The sequence below is a fragment of the Ictalurus punctatus genome, chromosome 10, assembly GCF_001660625.3.
Source record: "Ictalurus punctatus breed USDA103 chromosome 10, Coco_2.0, whole genome shotgun sequence".
NCBI lineage: Eukaryota > Metazoa > Chordata > Actinopteri > Siluriformes > Ictaluridae > Ictalurus > Ictalurus punctatus.
This window is the reverse complement of record NC_030425.2, coordinates 1,019,299-1,042,775: the sequence shown is the minus strand read 5'-3', so window position 1 is coordinate 1,042,775 and position 23,477 is coordinate 1,019,299. Positions and strand designations below refer to the sequence as shown.

The following is a 23,477-nucleotide window of genomic DNA, read 5'->3' as shown; positions in this document are numbered from 1 at the left end:
GGCTTCTGGGAAGAAAGTGAGAGATCAGAGAAAGCCTTTACTTTACCATTGTTTAATTCCAGAATAGAATTTACATTTCAGGAAGTATATTCACATTTTACAAAAATGTCTTATTACAGTGAATTCGGGAGATCCTAGCTCCTACAGGTTTGGAGGAGTTTCACGAAGCAGGGTTAAAATGAACGCAAGCGCTTTCTGAAAACCGGAAAAGACTCGAACCCAATTTTAAACGCGGATCTTTCAGAAGACTTTTGGGATGACAGAACGTACACAGAACGATGCACTGCGTAGCGGATAATCGAAACGACACCGTTAGCATCGTCATGTCAATCTGATATATATTCTCTTAGCCCTTGTAAATAAATCAGCGACGGGACTTACACCTGTCCTGAAACGCTCTCGTCCGACACGGCACGCAACACGAGCGATCGTTAACGCAAACGCCACGCGTTCGCCGCTTATCGCCATTATGATTTAGGAAATCAAGTATGAAAAGGCACTAGAGGAAATAAACTCATAACTCGTTATTGTGAAATGTGCTTCCCAGGTCAGACTTTACATTTAAACGTCACTCGTTCATCTCCGCAAGCTCCTGCTCTCATTTAGATTGATTAAAGGAAGTGTTCAGCCAGCAGTTTAGCTTTACATGTAATACACTCTACGCATTAAACAGGAAGTATCTTATTGTCCGAATCGCTCCTAATGTTCTTCCAACAAAACACAAAAGCCACGCTTCACTTCATCCTCAGGATGGACCCTACCGCTGTTTCTTAGTTCTGTGGCCCCCTTTTACACATAACAGCATCAGAAACAACAAGGACGTGCGTCTGCGCGACTCAGAGCAGTCTGAGCTGGTTTACACTCTGCTACAAGTGCTACGTCCTTTCCTTAAGAATAAAGGGGCAAATTAAATTCATGAGTAAAAGTCTTACAGCATCACTAGCTCTTAAGTCTGTTACTCAGAACAGTTATTAATCAGCTCAGGAGATCCTCGTGTGAATCTTCAGTTAAGTAAACGGAAGCTTGGTGTAAGTACCTGGAGCGCTACAATACTGCAGAGGGGGACGTGTGGAGGTTTCGGTGTTCATCCAGTTACATACTTCATCGTCGCTGATATATAATGAATATAATACTACAGTTTTTTTCCCCATTAAACCAGTCCTTCTGTTAAACATCCAGTGTAGTATTTGTCCCATTAGTGTTGCTGTAGCTCAGTGCCGCGGTGACGTTTCCTGGAAAACATCCGTAGCCAAGCTCCTTTTGTTGAAACTTCCTCGTTCACTTTCGCAGTCAGTCCAATCGGGGCATTTTCTGATCATGTGATGATGGGTCAAAGTAAAAAAATGTTAAATAATAATAATAATAATAAAATCATGTTAACGCCAAGCTAGTCTCAGAAGCCCTGAATGTTTGTGAAACAGACATCTGACATTACAAATGACTAATCATTCACCACCGTACCCTAATGATTATAGAGTAGAGTAGAAAACGCGTCCATCTTTACCCGCTGTCTGGACGGCCACAAACTTTATCCGTCCATATTCTGAAGCTTGAGGCCAGAAAAGTCTGCAATGGTGTACTACAGGCTGCTTTCCTGTGTAAGCAACCGCAACTAAAACTTTACGGTATGTTTAATATTCTGCGCAGAATTACTGACGTTTTCGGTTTTTTTTTTTTAAACAAATGACCTTCTTGGTGTTTCTATGGCATCATTAATAGCAGTTTTTTTGTGATGATAGTGTTCTAAACCTCAGAAGCTATGGTTAAGATTCAGTCTCATGTGAGTTGAGTGATATGAAGTCCAAACCAAAATTCAGCTCTTTTCACGTCTTCTTTTCTCTTGTTATAAAACCCACTGAAGCGCGGAATGCTCTCCGCGACGCCTCCTCTCGTTAGTGTTAGCTTTCGGTTACGTTACGAGAACACCCGTCCTTCCGCACGTCTGTACAAGCAGAGTCGTGATTATTCCAGATAGATGTCTTCTGTAGGGCAGGAAAACTCCACGAACTCTTTATAATACAGCTGGAACGCTTTCCTGTGAGAGAACAGGACAGAACAACGGTGTTATAGAGAGGAGAGCAGAGCGGAAACTTAAATAAGTCTTAAATACACACCCCACAGCCTCTGCAAGCGCCTTGGTGGAGTTTTCAGACACAAACACGTGGCAGGCGAATCTCTGATCTGCCGGGTGTTTCGTGATGAAGCCAAAGTATCTGTAGGAAAGACGTGAAGTGAGACAATCGCTCTTCTTCAAATAGTACGAGCGTCGGACGCTTGCACTTACTTGTTGTTTTTCGGATGATAGCCACAGAATGAGATGTTCTTCAGCTGGAAGAAGTGGCTGCATGGACTGTTCTGTTAACGTACACACACACACACACACACACACACACGCACACACACATTAACATATTTACAGTAAATAAAATAAGATCAACAGTGCCCTGTACTATAAAATTGAAAAGGACGGCTTAGGTTGAAGGGACGGAATATTGCAGAGTAAAGATCAGATAAAGATCTCCAAAACTGCACACACGACTGTAAATTTTACATTTACATAGGACTACGCTTCCATATGCTATCTGGAAAACACCACTAGAGGGCCACGCAGAGACTCATAACAAGGAGTAACCCTAACCCTAATGTTATTAAAATGTAGCAGTGAAATGTTTACTAAAATGTCCAAAATATTATTCGTCACTCTTAGCTGAATTCAAGGTTTTAATTTTAGTGCAGCTGTGTGAAAATCTGCTCTGGACACAGAGCTAACAGACAGCTACTGACGCCCCTCCTACTACTGCTACTAATTAGTGTCTGTAAATTGATAAGAAACATGACTGACATCTCACACGTAAACGGTACTTTCAAGTTAAAAATCTTTCAAACGGAGCCTGCTGCAGGTGTGAAGTGGAAATATGAAAAGTTCTGTTTGATTATTTGCATTCATTTCTGAAAAAAAATTGTTTATAAGCCTAGTTATCTGTCACTCCCTTCTTCCTTCTGCTTTTTCAGACAAAATGGCCGACACTGCTGATGTTGGCCTGATTTTGGCCTGATTTTAGGAATGTGTGTGTGTGTGTGTGTGTGTGTGTGTGTGTGTGTGTGTGTGTGTTTACTCTGCCGTATACTCCATAGTCGTCCTGCACTGCGAGTTTCACTCCTTTCATGTTGATTTCCAATATGCAGGATGAAGGGGGGTTATAATGCAGAGTCATCCTCCTGTTGTTGGCGACCTGCCAACACACACACACACACACACACACACACACACACACACACACACACACACACAGATATACAGATAAAGGTAAGCATATTCATTTACTTTAAGTGTGCACTGTTACTGTGGGAAAGCATTTAACATTTAAAAAACAAACAATTTTTCCGATCAGAGGCCGTGGACAGGGGAATCCGTGGGCTGTTTGCACGGACGTCCACAACACTGAAACTTTACCGGAATTGTGAACCAATTTCCACACCGGACCCTTAACATCATTATGTATGATTATAAATGGGCGTGGTGAAGCAGAAGCAATAATTACTCCTTAACTTGTAATGATCAAAAGCAGGCTTTTTCCCCACCCACGGTATTTACGTTCCCCTCTGTGAGCGTCGTTAGTTTCTGCTACACGCTGAAATTTGGGTTCGAGATCAAAAGACGAATATTTCATTCATTCAGTAGTTCCTAATTAGGGCTGCACGATTATGGCCAAAATGATCATCCCGATTATTTTGATCAATATTGAGATCTCGATTATTTATCACGATTATTAATTGATTTTAGTGACAGCATATTTTTATTGCACTTTCACATTTATTAAGTTTTCTCATGCTACAATATAACACACAAGTAGGCATGAGAAAACTTGAGCTGGTCAATTATGACAGAATTTAGGAACATAGTGTGAGCCATGACACATTAATTTACCTTCTGATAAACTAAATCTAATATTTCCACCTTGTAAACAAATACAATACACCTCAATGTTCAGTGTTTGAAGTCTGCTCCTCTTATATATATTTAAAGCTGCACTATTAGACATTTCCAGTCATGGTTCTGGGCTGGAGTCAGTTCTCGAACCGCTCTGTGTGTATTGTGTAGATATCTGAATAATCTCATATAGGATGTGACTGGGTGAGTTCATTTACCCGTCAGATGCAAAGCGCTTTAGATTAATGGTGTTCATTAGGGATGCTCCGTTCAGGATTTTTACAGCCGATACCGATCTAGATACCAGTCTTTTTTTGTGTAAGCTTTAATCAGGAGGTCATAAACAGTTAAATGTAAGCTCTCTGCTCATGGCCACTGTTAATGGAGTTAAAATAATAGCAATGAGAAATACTGTTGGTTAATTGATAAAAAAAACAGCATAAAATATTTATTTTTAAATATCTTAAAAATAATAAAGAGTCCTAATTAAAAGCAGACTAACACAAAAATGATCCATGTTAGGAAAAAGGCTAATAGCTTTCTAAGGAAATAGCGAACTAAGCTCAATGTCAAATTGATATTAAATGCAACCCAGAGTAATTAAACATTATTTCATTTCTCATTTATATTTTATGACCTTATTATATCTATCTATCTATCTATCTATCTATCTATCTATATATATATATATATATATATATATATATATATATATATATATATATATATATATATATATACAAAAGATATTATAACTTCATTAAATATAAATAAAATGTTATATATATATATATATATATATATATATATATATATATATATATATATATATATATATATATATATATATAATGATTTATTCATAACTAAGCACATTAGTTTTATTTTTGTTTGGTTATCAGTTTTAGATGGGTTCCCCAGTACAGTGTTGCCATGTCTGCTGATAATATTGTGTTTTTGGGGGATTAAATCAAAACATGGAAACTGGAGTGGACTTTTCTAGTGATATCTGGCAACCCTGAGTTTAAATGGAGTGAATTAGAGTTAGTGAAGGAGAGCGGCAGTGTACTGTATGTGTACGGACTGAACAGTTCTACTCTTTTAATAAAGAAGTTTGAATTAAAGCCACCTTAAAGCGTGTTAATGTCATGATTTCTCCTCACCCAAAGCGCTGGGGCTCGAAGCGAACCTGGCAGCTCGAGGGCTAAAATGCTAACTCCGTTTCGTGGTTTTGGCACTACAAAATGACGTCATCCCTGCACCGCGCTATGTGACTGGCTGTAAGTTTAGGAAGCGCTTGATTTGATCTGCAGCGGAGTTTTCTATGAGCGGAGGACCATTTTAAACGTCAATATCACAGTCTATCACGTTCATTAATCGTGAGCCGTCAAAATCGTAATCGCGATTGATATTCGATTAATTGCGCAGCACTATTCCTAATATTTGCATCTAGACGTGTTAAACAACTCTGAACATGGCACCCTTTGTATCAGAACACCCAATTTATAGGCGAACAAAAGTATAGGAACAGATCAGTCTTGAAGTAAATGAAAGTAAAAAACACTTCATATGAAGTCCTGTGTTCAGTCGGCAGTGTGTTTTGGATCGTTGTCTTGCTGCATGATCCAGTTCCTCTTGATTAATGTTCCTGTAAACTTCTGAATTCATTCTGCTGCTACTATCTCGAGTTCCATTAGTGAGAATGTTCCAGAAGCAGCCATGCAAGCCCGAGCCATGACACTTCCTCCACCATGTTTCACAGATGAGCTTGTATGTTCTAGATCATGAGCAGATCCTTTCTTTCTCCACATTTCAGCCTTTCCATCACTTTGGTAGAGGTTCATCCTGGTTCTAGAACTTTTGTGGATCATCTCTGTGTTTCTTTGCGAATTCCAATCTGGCTTTCTGATTCTTACTGCTGATGGGTGGTTTTTGCCTATATATTTCAGCACTCGAAGTCTTCGACAATGTGGAGGTTGTGAGTGATGTCACTAAACTGTTGTTTTTGGGGTTTTCTCCACCACTCTCACAATGTTCCTGTGTTGGCTGACCTGTTCTGTGTCTGGTTGTTAAGTACAGTACTGGTTTCTTTCTTTTTCAGGACATTCCAAATTGTAGTATTGGCCATGCCCAATGCTTCCTCATGCTCTGGGTTGTTTAACAACATCTAGATAAATATGAGGAAATGAAAGCTGAAATTCCGATCTATCTTGTGATCTCTCTAACATGAATGCCTTCGATGTATAGCGAAAAAAAATGTAATTGGCCTTGCTGTACCAATACTTTTGGATATTTATCTAGTGAACTGCTGCCAAAATGTCAGCAACAACGTGGAAAAAAGGCCCTTATTGAGACTCTGGTACAAACCTTCTGCATGGCTGCACAGAGCACCTCGTTCCCTTTGTGGTAGGGCACTTGGACAGAGCCGAGGAATTTCAGGCTGTACCTCTCCAGCCAGTCTGCACTTCTCACTATTAACGGAGGAAAGAGTACAACAAGAGCCGTTACAATTCCAAAGCAAACTTCCGTTCACATTTAACACAAAACGCCTGCATGGATGAGACCAATAAACCCCCTGAACACACGTCTGTACTGCACATGGATTTCATCAATACATCTTTACTTATTTATACATACTCAAATGCATGCAAATTTCATTCATGCTCCGTTATCATTCTTTTGTATCTGTATAATCACAGCAATTCTTTTTTTCTTCACCTTTTTTAATCTGCTCAGGCTCCTTGGTCACTTCAGTGGCATAGTACGCAGGAAATATCCCCCGGGCTCCGGTGCGCATGTTGTAGCCCTCGTACCAGAAATCCTCCCCCTGGTCCTCCACTAGTAAAGGATCGTCCACTTCCAGCTCCAGCTCGTCCTCATGACGAGGGAAAAACCTGTCAATGGGACACCGTGATTCATAAGACGTTACCAGGATCGGCGGTACGAGACTGGGATTAACAGAACATTAATAACGGGATTAATCAGGCTGTGACTAATAAGAGTGGCACGTTAATAATAAGCAATACACGATGAGTAAACGATTACTAGGTTAAAACCCTGCCTCCTTTCCTCTGCGTGTGGTGTGTGACTCTTACCTGTACACGGCCCGATGACTCTGATCTCTCTCTTCTCCGTTAACAATGCAGGTAAACAAACCAAAGGACTCGGAACCTGGAGAAACAGATAGAGATTCGCTGCTGATTCCAAATTCAATCATTTTACTTGTTGCTTTAACAATAAACAGGTACTAATAAACAAGCACTTACTGGAAGAGCGTGATCGCCCGTTCATAAAGACGTTGAGGAACTTTCTAGAGAACGGAATATCTGCCTCGGGCGTGGAGTCTTCCGATAAGCAGGCAGTGGCTTCCCGCTTGGCTCCGCCCATTCTTGCCCTTCCGGCACCATGCGCTTCGTCTACATCCACTTCCTCATCTTCCTCGAATTCCTCACCATATGGCGACGAGACGCAGTTATCGTAGACGGTGGCCGAGTCGCTGTCGTCGCTGTAGCTGTGAAAGCACTCTTTCAGGCTCACGAGCTCCAGCTGCGCGTCTTCGTCCACCACAAGCGTGTATTTGACCGAATCGTATGAGAGTCCGTTCGAAGAAATCCTAGTTTCCTCTTCGTCTCCCTCCTCCGCTTCCTCTTCCTTCCTTCCTCTCCTCCTGAGCTCAGCACTTCCTCGGCTGTTTCTTCTTCTCCTGCTCCTGAGATCAAGTGATGCAGAAGCTGCCACACAGGACGCGTAAGACGGCGGAGGCTCTTCCTCTAATCCCTCCATGATGGCTGCGTTCGCCTTTTCGTAAAGCGGAGGATGATAAGGGGGCGGGGCCTCACTGTCGGTGATGACTGACATGCGGCCCGGTCTATCGGGAGTCAGGTAAATCTCCTCGGTAGCTTCCATGCACACGTTCGTGTGATATCGAATGCGCTCACACGCGCTAGCTTTAATGGGCGGGGCTACAGATGGAGCAGGGTGTCTGGAAGGGGCTGGACGTTTGGTGGGCGTGTCTGTCGAAGTGCCGCAGTCTTTGGTTTCGGTTTTGATTTTGTCCTCGTCGCTCAGACAGATGTGCTCACGAGGTGCCAGATCGCCTGAAAAAAACCGATACGTTTCGATGACGTTTTCATTGCAATAATAAAGTATTTGTCAAGTAAAAAGAGAAAAAGCAAACATGTCCGTCATACCCAGTGGAAAAACGGCCCGTGCGAGTCTGTGTGTCGGTGTTTGCTTAACTTCCTCTTGCGTCCTTTTGTCTCGTGGACAATAACAGCCAACAAATGATGAGCTGCTAAACTCGGGGTGATGAATCAGCATTGTTCCGCTTGTTTACTAAATCCGTCTGCATGAGAACCAGTCACGCAGCTGCTCGAGAGAATAACTACTGAGCGGGATTTTATTATTTTCAGCTCCTTATGACATTAATCTGCGTCTGTTGTACCCACATCAGCTTGATCTAGGTGTTTCGCTATTTTGATAGCTTCTGCTTTCAGCTCGATATGCATCCAAACGTTAGCTAGCTTACTAGGGTTTAGACTACTCGCTAAAATTGTTCACCTGGTGTTTAGCTACTGTACCTGGATATTTCCTGCTGGACAAGAAATAGCACCATTAGCTAAACTAATCAGAACAAGATTGGCCGTTTCGATAGGTTCATGAGCAAGGCACTCTCGGTACAATAAAATGTTTTATACATACGTTTTATACAAAGTTTTATAGTGTGATGATGATGATGGTGGTGATGATGATTTGGTACGACCAAGTTGCCGATTAGCAAACACACGACGAGGCCGATGGATTTTTGGTTTACTAGGTGGTTTTGTTAATATTCCGTCCCCGTAAACGCCGTCGCTGACGCCTCGCCATCGTCTGTTCACTGTAGACACGTCCCAACCAGCTTAACCCATTTTCCTATCAGAAGGATGACAGACAGACCGAAGAACTCACCTGTTTTTTGTGGCGAGGTCGAGTGTGAGACTTTCTCCTGCCAGCTGTACTTCTTTCCAAACGAGTTGTTGTTCAGCGTGTCCTGTGTGTCAGAGAGAGAGAGAGAGAGAGAGAGAGGGAGGGAGGGAGGGAGGGAGGGAGGGAGGGAGGGGGGGTGGGGGTGGATCAGCAGGGGTAAAGAGAACAAGTGCACAATCCTGATTGGTGTGTGAAGTGAACTGAAGTGAATAAGAGTAGAAAAAATACAATTAGTATTATAATTAGTATCTAATCGTGCAATAGTACAATTAGAGCTTCAACACGTTTCAATGCATTTCTCCGAAACTAACCAGGATTTGTGTCTCTAAAATCCTTCGTCTCTATTAGATAATAAACACGGACCAGAAAATCCCACAAGTCCCTCTAGTCCCTGAGTGCGCTGGGCAGGAAGCCTTTGTTGCGCCTGTGCGACGTGTAGAGCATTCATTAGGGATTGGACTTGTTTCCTCTCTCTCTCTCTCACACACACACACCATTGCTCTCTTTACATTCCCCACTCTGTCATTCTCACTCTACACACATAATAGAGGGCCAACTGTTGCCAACTTTGGCACACGGAATCACAACGCCCTCCACGTTTCACGTCTGTCCTAATTTCCCATCAGCCACCATAAAAAAAAACATCTCGAAATGAAACAATGCAAAACAAATACCACGTCACGTGACCAGGAAGTGCTGTTTGCACTGCTTTTTCTGCCATCACAAATCTGACTTCATTTTTCAATGTTTAGGCAAAACTACTTAAACACTACCTGAGATAACATTAACATTCATTTTTGGTCTTTTAAAAAACTCTGTATGTTTTGAGTATTCTGAATACTATTTCATTTACTATGAATTAGAAGATTTTACATGCTTACTAGGTGGCAAAACAACAACAACAACAACAACCACTGTGTTTACCTTGTAAACAAATACAATACATCTCAATGTTCAGTGTTTGAAGTCTGCTCCTCTTAAATATATTTAAAGCTGCACTATTAGATATTTCCACTCTCCTGGTTCTGGGCTGGAGTCAGTTCTCGAACCGCTCTGTGTGTATTGTGTAGATATCTGAATAATCTCATATAGGATGTGATTGGGTGAGTTCATTTACCCGTCATATGCACAGCGCTTTAGTTTAATGGTTTTCATTAGGGATGCTCTGATCAGGATTTTTACAGCCAGCGCTGATCCAGATACCAATCTTTTTTATTTAAACTTTAATCAGGAGGTCATAAACAGTTAAATGTAAGCTCTCTGCTCATGGTCACTGTTAATGGAGTTGAAATAATAGCAATGAGAAATACTGTTGGTTAATTGATAAATAAACAAGCATAAAATATTTATTTTTAAATATCTTAAAAACAATAAAGAGTCCTAATTAAAAGCAGACTAACACAAAAATGATCCATGTTAGGAAAAAGGCTGATAGCTTTCTAAGGAAATAGCGAACTAAGCTTAATGTCAAATTGATATTAAATGCAACCCAGAGTAATTAAACATGATTTTGTTTCTCAGTTTATTTATATTTTATGAAGTTATTATAATATCTATTTTTTATATTAAATGATTTATTTATAACTAAGCACATTTTCTGTCTTTACATTTTATTAGTTTTATTTTTGTTTGGTTATCAGTTTTAGATGGGTTCCCCAGCACAGTGTCCATGTCTGCTGATAATATTGTGTTTTGGGGGGATTAAATCAAAACATGGAAACTGGAGTGGACTTTTCTAGTGATATCTGGCAACCCTGAGTTTAAATGGAGTGAATTAGAGTTAGTGAAGGAGAGCGGCAGTGTCCTGTATGTGTACGGACTGAACAGTTCTACTCTTGATTATGATTGGTGAGGAATTTTTTAATAAAGAGGTTTGAATTAAACCCACCTTGTAGCGTTAGCATTATTATTAATTTACTCCGCCCGAAGCCGCTGTGTCTACACGAGCAGGTGAAAGTTCAGGTCATTTTGCGGGATCAATAAAAGATGGCGGTTTTGAGATCGGAGAGTTGAGAGAAGCAGATGATGTACAGAGTTACTCTTGTCATTATAACGGCTTCTTTGCAGTATGTACACACTTGTTTAAATGACGAGGAGATGAAAAGCAGTGTGAAAGTAACTCGGTGTAGATGCATTGTGGACTTCCTGTAGTTTTAATTCCGATTGTATTCTACAACTCCTAACAGGTCACTCGCACCGGTATGAATAAATATTTATTCACAGTCGCACAAAGTACTTTTCAGTCACAAATGCGAGTGAAATGATCGCACAGTAGAGCCCTGAATTTATCTGCAAAGTTTTTTCTTGTTCGGCGTGATGACGTTTAATGTCGCCGACAACCTCTGTAGTGCCATTTAGCATCATGTTAGTGTCATTATTTCTCCTCGCGCAAAGCGCTGGAGCTCGAAGCGAAGCTGGCAGCTCGAGGGCTAAAATGCTAACTCTGTTTTACAAAATGACGTCATCCCTGCGCCGCTCTATGGTAAGTGTCTGTAAGTGTAGGAAGCGCTTGATTTGATCTGCAGCGGAGTTTTCTATGAGTGGAGGACAACTTTAACCGTCAATATCGCAGTCTATCATGTTCACTTAATCGAGGGCAGTCAATCGTAATCGTGATCGATATTCGATTAATTGTGCAGCCCTACTTTCCACCATTGCGCATTGTTGTCATACGGCAACAATTTACCAACTACATCCCCTAAGGTATTTTTTTTCATTTCTATTTAGTATATTTTTATTATTTGAAAAATTCGACTTACCCTGAAACGCTCCAATACAGATACCCCAAACACACCCTCTTATTACACCCAAAACACCCCAACATCTCACCACAAAGACTCTCAATATCAGGAAACACACTTAAGTCATGATGTTTGATGTTAACACTTTCATACTTAATATATAGGGAAAGAAAAAAAACAGTGGGGAGGAAACTGGAGAACCCGGAGAGAATTACTTCACAGTAATATTAAATAGAGCCGCTGGCACGAGCGCCACAATAATAAATCTGCAAATGGATTGAATGTTGCGTGTGTATGTCCTTGGATTTGAGCTGCCTCACTCTCACCGCTGTCATTAAGAGTGACAATGATGGTGGCATGTCGCCATGGCAACAGTATCTACGAGGCTGCCGGGGCAACTTGTGAGGGCATGACACAAGAAAAGAATGACACACTCCAAGTTTACACCTCTGTCATTTCTCACTGATAACAGCTCAGATGGTTGTTTTCCTCTTTGGCCCGGAGAACACGACGGCCGTTGTGACTACCTAGGCTCCTTTTATACTACGATTAGATGATCGCCTCGCCTGCTTCACATCACCTTCTTATTTCAACTCGTCACATCGCTATTAGTCCTAAACTGCCCCTGTCCCAACTTTTATGGAACTTGTTGCATGTGCCAATTTCAAAATAAACGATTCTCTTCAAAACTCCATGCAGATGATTTAGTTAAAACATCAAATAACTTTAAAAAAAAAAAAACAAGTCAAAGTACCTTTACAAATCCCTCCTCTTTGTTTTAATTAGCATTTTCCCAAACGGTCGCAACTTTTTCAGAGTCGGGGCACACGCGGTGCGATCACGCAGTTTTTAGGACAGTACGGGTGTCTAAATTCTTCATAAAGGGTCTGTTCAATTCAAACCCAACAAAGATGAAAAGCTGCATCTACTGCAAACAACAGATCCCATTGTGTGTGTGTGTGTGTGTGTGTGTGTGATGTCACACTACAGATTACACAAGGAGTGCAATCTCCTCCATCGCCATCCTGAGCAGACTTTACCACTCACTGCAGACACACACAATCTTTGTTACACATTTAGATATCATTGCAGTAACATGTGTAACTATATGGTATAGTATAGTGTGACAGTCCTGATCCAGTACAACACCCCCCCATCCCCGCATCCCCCTCACACACACACACACACACTCACACACACACACACGCTCTGTAGCTGTACCTGCGTGCGGGGCACCTGTGGGAACAGGTTGAGCGTGGTGGGTCGTTTGGGTCGGTACGTGTCCATGGTGTATGTATCCTTGGAGCGTGTGCTCGTGGCGTGTGTGTCACCAGTGTGTGTTCCCACTGCTCCGTTGATCATCTCTAAGGCAAGCGTCTCTGAGCAGACATGCCCCGCTGCGCCCGGCTCCGCCCTCCGAGCAACGCTACTGGACGGTCGCACCATGTGACCCTTAAGCGATTGGAGGAGGAGAGAGAGTCAAACTAATTAGGCAGAGAGACAGTGAGAGTAATTATAGAAAATCACATGTTAGTAAGAAAGAGGTGGTAAGTGTGTGTGTGCGTGTGTGTGAGTGAGAGAGAGAGAGAGAGAGAGAGAGAGAGAGAGAGACAGTGCAGTGCAGACAGAGATAAGATATACAGACACACTTGGCATTAGCGACTCCTCTCAATGCTGATTGAATAGCGATGTGTGTTAAACCTCTAGATCTCAGATGACTGGATTTTGGACTGTCTGTATTTAGAATAAAAGGTCGCATTTCTACCGGTAAAAATCAGAATAAATGAATAAATAAATACTGAACCGTCATTGTGAAAATGTCACTGCATTGCTTCTTGTAGGGGATGACAAGAAAACGACACTATACAGTATAGGGATGTCACGATACCAAAAATCTAGTAGTCGGTACCGATACCACCTCGTCACATCGCGACAGTACACGATACCCGATACTAAAGTCGATACCACGGTGTGGTGTAAAAATAAAATGTAAAAAATAAAATAAAAAAATTCTCCTGGAGGACATCCTCCTCTGGCTGATACTTGCAGAGAGAGGGAGCGGGGGGGTATCAAACACTGTCTGACAATGAGTGGAGGTGCACTCCTAAACGTGTACATGCACACACACACACACACACTCTTATACTCTGAATGCAAGCATTAGTTTAAATTCACTGATATGGTGTCAGGATAAAAAGATTTATTAAAAGCATGAACATGTGAATAATTATTAGTGACATGAGGCTACATGTATCTGACCGGACCCGGGCTGAATGGAGATGCATGGTGGACCATTAGGAGGTAGTTTATAACACTGCAATGCGTTAGCGTCGTTAATAAAATAACTGGCTATCGCTAACATTACATGGAGCGTAACGTTAGCTGGTTTCACGCCACAATGCAGCTGCCTCAAACAAACATAATATAGGACCGTCTTTCAGGTGCTTCGCCAAATTCCAGGAGTTTCCTCGCTTTGTTTGAAATGAACGATGGCATCGGTTGCACACCGGAAACCGATACTACCTTTCTTCTCTTTTCCTCTCAACGAGTCGGGGCGGAGATAAACTTGTTAAGCTAAGCTAATCTTCTGTAGTGTTTCCCGTGTGCTTGTAGGCGTTCCTCTTCTTCTTCACCACCTGTGGACCGACTAAAACACTTGCGCATATTTGCTGCCCCCATCAGGTCCGGAAGAATTGCAACAACGGTACCTCCATTACAATCGGTTCCTTTGCTAGTGCAGAAAAACAAGTACCGTCACGTTTTAAGAATGTTGGTACCGACTTGGTACCGAAGTATAGGTTCTCGTGACATCCCTAATACTGTATGGCCAGAAGACTGTGGACACCTGTCTATCACACCTATATGTCCTTGTTGAACGTCCCGTTCCAGATTCCGTCCTCCCTTTGCTGTTATAATGCGCTCCAGCTCTTCTGGGAATGCTTTCCACTGGATTTTGGAGCGTGGCTGTGGGGATTTGTGTTCAATCAGCTACGAGAGCGTTAGTAAGATCATGTTCCAGTTCATCCCGAAGGTGTTCAGTGGGGTTGAGGCTCTGAAGTGTTCTTCCAGTCCAACCTTAACACGCCACGTATTCATGGAGCTGGCTTTGTGCACAGGGGCGTCGTCATGCCGGAGCAGGTTTGTTCCTCTTAGTTCCGTGTAAGACATCCTATACAATTGTGCGCTTGCAACTTTGTGGCGAATTCTTTGTTTGCGGTTAACAACTGTAAGCACAGGAATAAACAGACATAGAGTGCGTAGACCTCCCTCTGGCTGTCCGTCTCTCTCATTTCTGCTTTATTTTTCTTTATTTAATGCTTCGTACAGAACATTTGATCCACAGCTGTGTTTGGAAGCTGCCTAGTGCATAAACACACAGAATAACCCTCTCTCTCTCTTTCACTCTCTATTCATGCCTTGTCCCTTTAAGAGATCCTGAGCCTGTTGCCAGGCAACTGACTGGAGATGGGGCAGAGTGACACGGCGTGACCCCTATGCACACATTCACTCACACACACATCAAATTATCGCTCTGCAGAAGGAAAAATATCATGATCGTCACTATTAAGAGAGCAAGTCGGAAATAATACTCTCTGAGACACAACCATCAGAAAACACTAACCTGCTGATCCGTGTGCATGTGTGGAGACGAGAACGTGACCCCGACGACCGTGAGCGCGCTGTTTTCATATCGTTCAGTTAGGAGAAAGCAAACCCTTGTGTTTAAACGCTGGTGAGATATAAGGACACGTATATAATATAAGTCGACAGGAGCTTTAATATCTGATAAAAGTAAGACATAATGTAGTGTCATTACTTCAACAGAGTGATCGGGGATCAAGTGACTGTGTGAGAACGGCCGGGTATTAAAATGATGCGCTTGGAACACACCTACTGACCACAGGAACCATTAATCTAACACAGACTATTGATCAGAAGTCAATTTATTACTGTACATTAAAAAAAAAACCACACACAGCGATGTAGAGACAAATCTAAACAATTTAGCATTTTATAATACTGTACTGTTACAATTCAAAAATTACATTTATCGTATTGCGCCAGCACAAAAAGCAAGATCGATCGATGGGCGTTAGGGCGACGTTACGACCGTGTCGTTTAGTGAGAGGATCAGGTTTACCCAAGAGGCACGTTTAGAAAAAAAAACTGCATGCGCACCCCCACACAGACATGAACTTCTGTGTGCATGCACTGTAGTGTTTCATATTTAATGACTTTTTAAAGACATTACAGCAGGCACAAATATGCCAGAGAACTATACCAGAGTGGCTCTAATCATGTCTGAGTTTTCATATCATATAGATTTGCCAAATGACATCATATAGGATTTGCCAAATGTACTGTCAAGTACTGAAAATGTGCACACTGTTGCTCCACTTCAGAATATTAAATGAAATACACAACCATTTACGCTAACATTTTAATTTGGATGGAACACTCTAGATGATAAAAAATACACACACACACACACGCACACACACACACGCATTTCTTTTCTGTTTTCTGGGCGGTGACTTTTAGAGGAAACCACTCTATATTTTTAACCTCTGTAAATACAGTACTGTGTTTTTATTCAGTGGAGGAGCTGTAATGTTCTGTTACCTGTAATTGGCCTGGATTTATAATTACAGATGACAAGTAGGTGGGTGATTCTGTCTTCAGCATGCCATGCCATGAAAAAGTATTTGCCCCTTCCTGATTTCTTCGTTTTTTGCACAAAGTTTGTAAGATCTTACAACTAAATTTTATATAAAGACAAGTTTAAGCTCAGTAACCACAAAAGCGCAGGCCTCGCTCACCTCAGAGAAGGTGAACATACCATGATTCCATCATTAGAAAGAGGCTGGTCAAAATGGTATCCATGGGAGTTCCAAGAGGAACATAAAATAAAGGCTTGTCCTACGTTTGCCAAAATAAACCCCACCTTGATGACCCTCAAGCCTTTTGGACTGATGAGTCGAAAGTAGAACTTTTTGCAAGACATGGGTCCTGCTACATCTCCATACAGCATTTCACAATAGGAACATCATACCAACAGTGAAACATGGTGGTGGTAGTGTGATGCTGTGGGGATGTTTTGCTGCTTCAGGGCCTGGACAACTTGCCATAACTGACAGAACGATAAATTCTGCTCTCTACCAGATAATCCTGAAGGAGAATGTCCAGTAATCAAAAATGCAATAGGGTTACATAGCAAGACAATAATCCAAAACACAAGTGAATGTAAACTTAAATGGTTCAAAAGAAACAAAATGAATGTTCTGGAGTGACTAAACCCTGAACCCCACTGAGATGCTGTGGGAGGACCTTAAACAGCTGGTCCATGCTTGAAAGCCCTCCAAGGTGGCTGAAATAATTCTGCAAAGAAGAGTGGAACAAAATTCCTCCACAGCGATATGAAAGTCTAATCGGTTATCAGTGAGTGTGTGTGTGTGTGTGTGTGTGTGTGTGTGTGTGTGTGTGTGTGTGTGTGTGTGTGTGTAGCTCAGCAGCTCAGGGAACAGACGTAACTGAGAAAACGTTCTCGTACCTTGATGTCGAGACCATTGCAGTTAAGGCTGAGGCCTCGCTCATCTGTGATCTCTGTGATTTCCGACAAGTCCTCATCCTCAAATTCGTCTAAGCTTATGTCATGGGTTAACCTGAAAAATATGAAAACATTAGTAGTAGTAGTAGTATTAGTCTACGATGAGATGAGAACTGGGCGATGGCGTGAAAATGTTGGCCAGTCATGTGATCTCTAGGTTTCGTGACAAAACACAAACATATCCTATCCATAAAACCAGACTTTCCTCGGTAACGCATACACTGATACTAATACAAACAACAAACTGTTTTGTATAACGGTCTTTGAAGGGCCTAGATTGTGAATATTCTCTTGTTTATGGTGGTTTTTAGACCAATGAGCAACAACAGCGGGGAACAAAATCTGTACATAGTTTAGTTTCCTCTGTCCAGTCATCATGAAAACTCTATTTTCCATTATATTTACATTGAATCACAGATTTCATTTAAAAGATTCACCTGAATAACCCAAATCAACACACCGCACAAGCGCACGTGACACAAGATACACGACATGGAGATTGAAAAACGCATTTTCCATTGTCATAAGGACATTTTGATGAATGTTTGAAATGATTTTCAGATAATAAGGCCTCCCCAGCAACGTTAACCCAAGTGCAGGCTGCATGATGCTAAACGAAGTCTCTAAGATCCCCAGAATTTCACCACAGGATCTGCAGGTAATTCTTGCCACTCTTGCTGACGTCAAAATGCTTGCCTTTTCCATTGGAAAGCAACTGCACAAAATTCAACCTACATGGGAGGTGCGCCATGAGGAAGCCCTTGCTGTCTGAAAAGATCATCAGGGCAAGACTAAAGTTTGCTAAAGAATATATAGGCAAGGACCAGGCCTTCTAGTTAGTTGTTTGGTCACAGTACCAGAAGCCATGTTTGACGAAAATCAACTGTAAAGCATGGTGGTGGAAATGTTATGGTTTGGGGCTGCTTTGCTACCTCAGAGCCTGGCCAACTTGCTATCATGAAATCGACTACCAATTCTCTTTCACACCAGAGACTGCCTGAGGAGAATGTGAGGCCATAAGAAAAAGTTGAAGTTGAAGAACCTTTCAAACCCAAACATGCAGGAAAATCCAGCGAGGACTGAATCAAAAGCAAGAAATGGAAGGTTATGGAATGGCCTAGTTTCAATAGAGCTCAATCCCGCTGAAATGCTGTGGGGGCTGTACATGCAAGAAACCCCTCCAACACCGCACAGCTGAAAGACTTCTGCACAGAGGAGTGGGCAAAGACTTCTCCCAGTACATGTCAGAGACTGGTAGACAGGTACAGGAAACACCTACATAATGATGTTTCTGCCAAACCAGGCAAGACCAGCTATGGAAGTTCCTAATACAGGGCCCATATCCATCCATATGTACACAGGGTGATACATTTTGGGATTTGGAGTAACTCACTGAATCACACTAAGAGCGACACCAGTGCGTTTCTGAACCAGTTTTAGATCTGGGTCTGTGTCACATCACACGCAGCAGCCTAGCGTGAAAATATTGAGTAATATATAGTCTTTTTTTTAAATTATTTTTTGCGTGGGCTGTATTCAGCCTGCAGTTTGACACGAGTCCTAACATAATCCTAATATTTAAGAAATCTCATAAAAATGGAACGAAGACGTTTAAAAACATTCCCAAAACAAACAGGTGGAGAATTATATATCCGGTCAGGCTTGGGATTTTTTGACTGATCAGCGTCATGAATGTAGTATATCCCCGTACATGAGAAACGAAACAGACCTGCTGGAACACACGCACACACACACACAGTTACGCAGCAACTAACCTATTTCTGCAGCAAGCCCGACCTTGTTGCTAAGAGAACTACTGCAACTGGACGGTTACTACTACATACTTCAGTCAAATGTTTCTATATTGAAAATTCCAGCACATTTTAGAGTAAGATAGCAAAAACAGATCATTAATCATGAATATTTCATATGAAATTTTAATCATAGGAAGGGTTGAGTGCCATGAGCAACCCCCCCCGCAGAGGTGAAACCAAGGCTACAAAACACTATTTAAGTGATTCATCTGACACCTGTCACCTCTAGTGCAATTCTCACACACACACACACACACACACACACACACACACACACACACGCACACACGCAGGGTTACTCTCAGTCAAGGGGGTCCCTCAGCGATGCTAGAAAAACACTGTGTTGCCATCATTCTACACAAACACACACACGGTCACACAGCCTCATTTGTACCATTTCTCCCACTGATCCTCCATCCATCCCTCTCCTCCGTCCCCTGCTCTGTCGTTCATGCTGTGCAGCAGTGCAGCGGTGAAGAGAAGCTTGGTGTGAAGAGAAATCAGAGAAACGCAAGCATCTTGCTAGCCGCTAATCTAAACCGCGGCACAAAACACAGTGTGCGTCCTTTAACTATTATATAATCTCCTCTCTCTCTCCGTCCGAGTAGTGACTGCAGCATCTCTCTCTGTCTCTGTCTCTGTCTCTCCCTGTGTGTGTGTCTCTTGCTCTTTCTCTCTGCTCTCCATTTGTCAAAACAAAGTGCTTAGGATTAATGATCCAGCTCCGACTACCTTTCCTTTCCTCTCTCTATGTCTCTCTCCCCTCCCATCTCTCTCTCTCTCTCTCTCTCTCTCTCTCTGAATCATGTGGAGGGCAATCATCAAGGGTGAGCGGAGCAGCCCGACAAGATGAAGGCAACATGGTTGTGCATGTGTTCATATTCTATTCATGGCCATCCTTCCCTGAGGAACGGCTGGGAGAGAGAAAAAAGGATAAAGCGGTTACTGAATGATCGAATCTGCGAGCCAGAGGAAACCTTTTCATGAAGTTCGACATGAATTTTATTGGCAATCGATTGGAAATCTTGCTGCTAGATCCCTATTCAACATCCACAATATTGTTCTTGACACTTCAGTACCGTTCGATCTACTGTACGTTCGAGTCGAAGCAACTGGAACACAATTTCAAGCTTGAAACGAGTACATGCGGCTAGAAACGGACTTCATAATCGTATAGTTCTTTCGAAACAGTCTAAGAAAGAGAAGTATCAATTACATTCGCATATATTCAAGATATTTTTATTTGTTCAGCTATATTTTAAGATCTTATTTATACATTTATATATTATATATACAATTTTCTTTACACCTCACTTAATTCACAGCTTCCATAATTGTGGCCTTTCAGGTGCAGTTACATTGTTAAATAATATATATTTTTATTGGCATAGACCAAAAAAAGTCTATTTTGCCTTTCACTACTCATTTCAGCTTTGTGAGCTTTGACCTTTTATGGAATTTTGTGGGCGTCACTAAATGCAAATCAGCTGGGCCGTGTATTCGCCTGGTAAGTTACGGTCAACTGGCATTCATCAACATCCACACACGCGAGTACGAAGAAAATCAATCAACGCTTCAAGTGTGAATGCGAAAAGCCACAAAACTTTCCTTTTGATTTCAGGGGGACTTTTCCATCTGAAGGATGTACACAGTGATATCAATCTTTTAACAACGCTATCAAACTGGATAGCGGGCACAACGACTGCAGTACAACATCGTCCACCATCTTGTTTTTTTCAGGCACGCGACTGAAAATACGGCATTAAAAAATAAATCCGTTTTCTCGGTCCACACTACAACGTGTACGGCGTTTTCGAAAAAACGGCGTTTTCGAATTTACTGACCGAATAATTTTTTAAAAAACATGCGCTTTCCTTGTTGATTTACTTCTGCTGCCACATGATTGGCTGATTAGATACAGTGGATGGCGAGTGTATGTAAATTATTACTAACTTGCTATTAAATAAGGCTATCTCTATCAGTAAATACACACGTGCATATGCAGTATGTAAATACCGCCATTTATTTTTCAATTAGTGTGGTGAATGTGATGGAATGGGAACACGCTCATATTACTGTGCAAAAAAATGAATAAATAAAAATCAGGAACATTTGCTGATCCTGCAGAGAAATCTGTGTAAGAGGATCTGAACAGATGCCCAGGTTTGGGTGTAGACCAAGGGCATGGAGTGCACTTTTAAAGAGGGGGGAGGTGGTTGGGGGGGATTTTGGCATATTATTATTACAGTAAGTCTGCAGTGTTGTGGGAATTAATATTACATTTCAGTGTGGCACTCCCGTTGAACTGTCCTTTAATGGAAAGCAAACTGGGAGCATTTATTACAGCTAAACCCACGCTCTAGTAGATAATTCCTCTACTGCATGACACACACACACACAAACAGAACTCAGAGGGTATTTAGTATCAAGTCCACATTTCCTAGGCGCCCTAAAGTCACGTGTGCATTCATTTTTAGCTAGTACGCTTGTAAAGAACATTTTCCAAAGTTCCTCCTTTAGAACAGCTTTTCCGTGACATTATTAATGAAGACGTAATCGAGCGAGAAGTGTCTGTTGTCCAGCACTGAATCTATGAGGCTAACAGGTTAGATCTAGCTCACTAAAACAGTTCCCACTAAAACACGTCCTCCTGTCGTCTCAGGGAGTTCTTCCTCACCACCGTCGCTTTGGCTTGCTCATTAGGGGTAAATGTATCCGTTTAAAATTCTGACCAGCATTACTGAAGAACGGGATTCGGTGTGAGAAGGATTCATGCCAAGGATTTTAGTGAGATAGATTTCCAACATTATTTATTTATTTATTTTTAAAGAGCGCCGGAGAACTATATTTTAAGGTTTACTGACCTTAGAATTCTGGTAATATTTCCCATATTATCAACCGGTCTTTAACAATGATACTCTCTCAATGATATTTCCTGTAATAAATATGCACTTATGTGACTCACGAGTCTTAATGAGACCTGACCAGAAGGAAACTTGCCAAACCCTGGCCAATTCCTGACAATTATTATCTATTTTTTCATAATTATTATTTATTTTTAAAGCGTCATTTAAAAATGTGCTGTATTTTATTTGGTTATTTCGACAGGTCCTGAGGTAGGATTATCTGCACAATGTTTTGTGGGAATCATGTGGGACTATGCTGCGCACCTTCATACATATAGATGATGTTTTTATGGTTAAAGCATGTTGTATACATATAGTAGTTATAACTGATCAGAACAGGTCTATTACAAGACTCTAATGTGTGTTTGCAGGACTTGTAATATTAATAATAATAATAATAATAATAAAGAAATATAGTTTTATGCACCAACCAGTACTTTTTATTAGTAAAATACAATAATTAAACCGTTCAGTGTTATCTAAAATAAATAAATAAATGAATAAATAATAATAATAATAGTAATAATAATAAGTACACTGTAGTGTCTGATATTTTCGTTGACACTGTCATAAACAAATTATTGCCCAATTCTAGTATATACAGTTCTGAAACTTGTGCATTTAGGCTCTAAATTCTTTATTATTCTTATTTTAAATGAAGAACTGTGGCCTGAATCCCGGGTTATAACTGAGCAAGCAGGTACAGAGGTATCAACAAGCATCCTGTCTCCGTCTGCGAGAGTGAACACGGCGTCTGTACTCCAACGCGCTCCTGCTTATGAAGAAAAGAAGAAAACAAACCCGCCGCCATTTTGTGTCGAACTTTCCACCTTACCTGAGAGCGGCGGCCCGCGGCGGTGCGGCCCGGGAGGACTGTGCAGGAGTCGGGCTTTTCCTCTTCTCTCTCTCCGCCATTTCTTCTCCCGCCTCCCGATTTCCCTTCATCAGCAGCTTTTCGAGGAGAGAAGCGGGGAGGTGTGCTGCGATAACGCCGCAGGGAGGGGCGCGGGTCCCCGGGGACAGATGACCGAGACCGGAGACCATCCGTGACTTTACACCCATCTATTACATGTTAGCAGTGCAGGGAAACACCGACACACACTTTAACCGTTCAGTGTGCATAAAAAGTCATGTGAACACGAAGAGAAATAAATTAATAAATTAGATATATTGCCATGAACAAGGAGCCAGTGTATTTCAGCTCTGTGAAAAAGAGTGCACAGGAGTAAAAAATGTTTTCCTCCACCTCTTGTTTTTTGTTTTTTTTTTTGTATGCCGACTTTTATTATTACACCCAGTGTTCCCTGATTGTTTAAAAAAAGAAAAAAAGAAAATGCTGTTCAGGTATGGGCTAAGATGTGGCGAACGTCCTCGGAAAGAGGCTCGAAGATGATGCTTTGGTCTAGGTGTGATCTAAAAAGAGCACAGCATGATGCTGCTCAGACTCAGCGGTTTGGCAGAAGCAGTACGATGCCCAGCGTTCATCTGCGGAATCGGTACGATGCCCAG

The 23,477-nt window shown here is 41.6% G+C and overlaps 1 protein-coding gene across 1 annotated transcript; it reads right to left on the bottom strand.

Annotated features, from left to right (window-relative positions):
* Positions 1–36: 36 nt before the first annotated feature.
* On the bottom strand, positions 37–23,293 carry mapk8ip1b (mitogen-activated protein kinase 8 interacting protein 1b). Its single transcript, XM_017478509.3, has 12 exons — positions 22,804–23,293; positions 17,192–17,303; positions 12,862–13,092; positions 8,882–8,963; positions 7,198–8,028; positions 7,027–7,102; positions 6,650–6,825; positions 6,299–6,402; positions 3,117–3,233; positions 2,285–2,355; positions 2,115–2,213; positions 37–2,035 (listed from the first exon to the last, which is right to left on the bottom strand). Exons 1-12 carry the CDS (start codon positions 23,028–23,030, stop codon positions 1,963–1,965), a joined length of 2,199 nt encoding a protein of 732 aa, XP_017333998.1. The 5' UTR covers positions 23,031–23,293; the 3' UTR covers positions 37–1,962.
* Between the last annotated feature and the right edge of the window lie 184 nt (positions 23,294–23,477).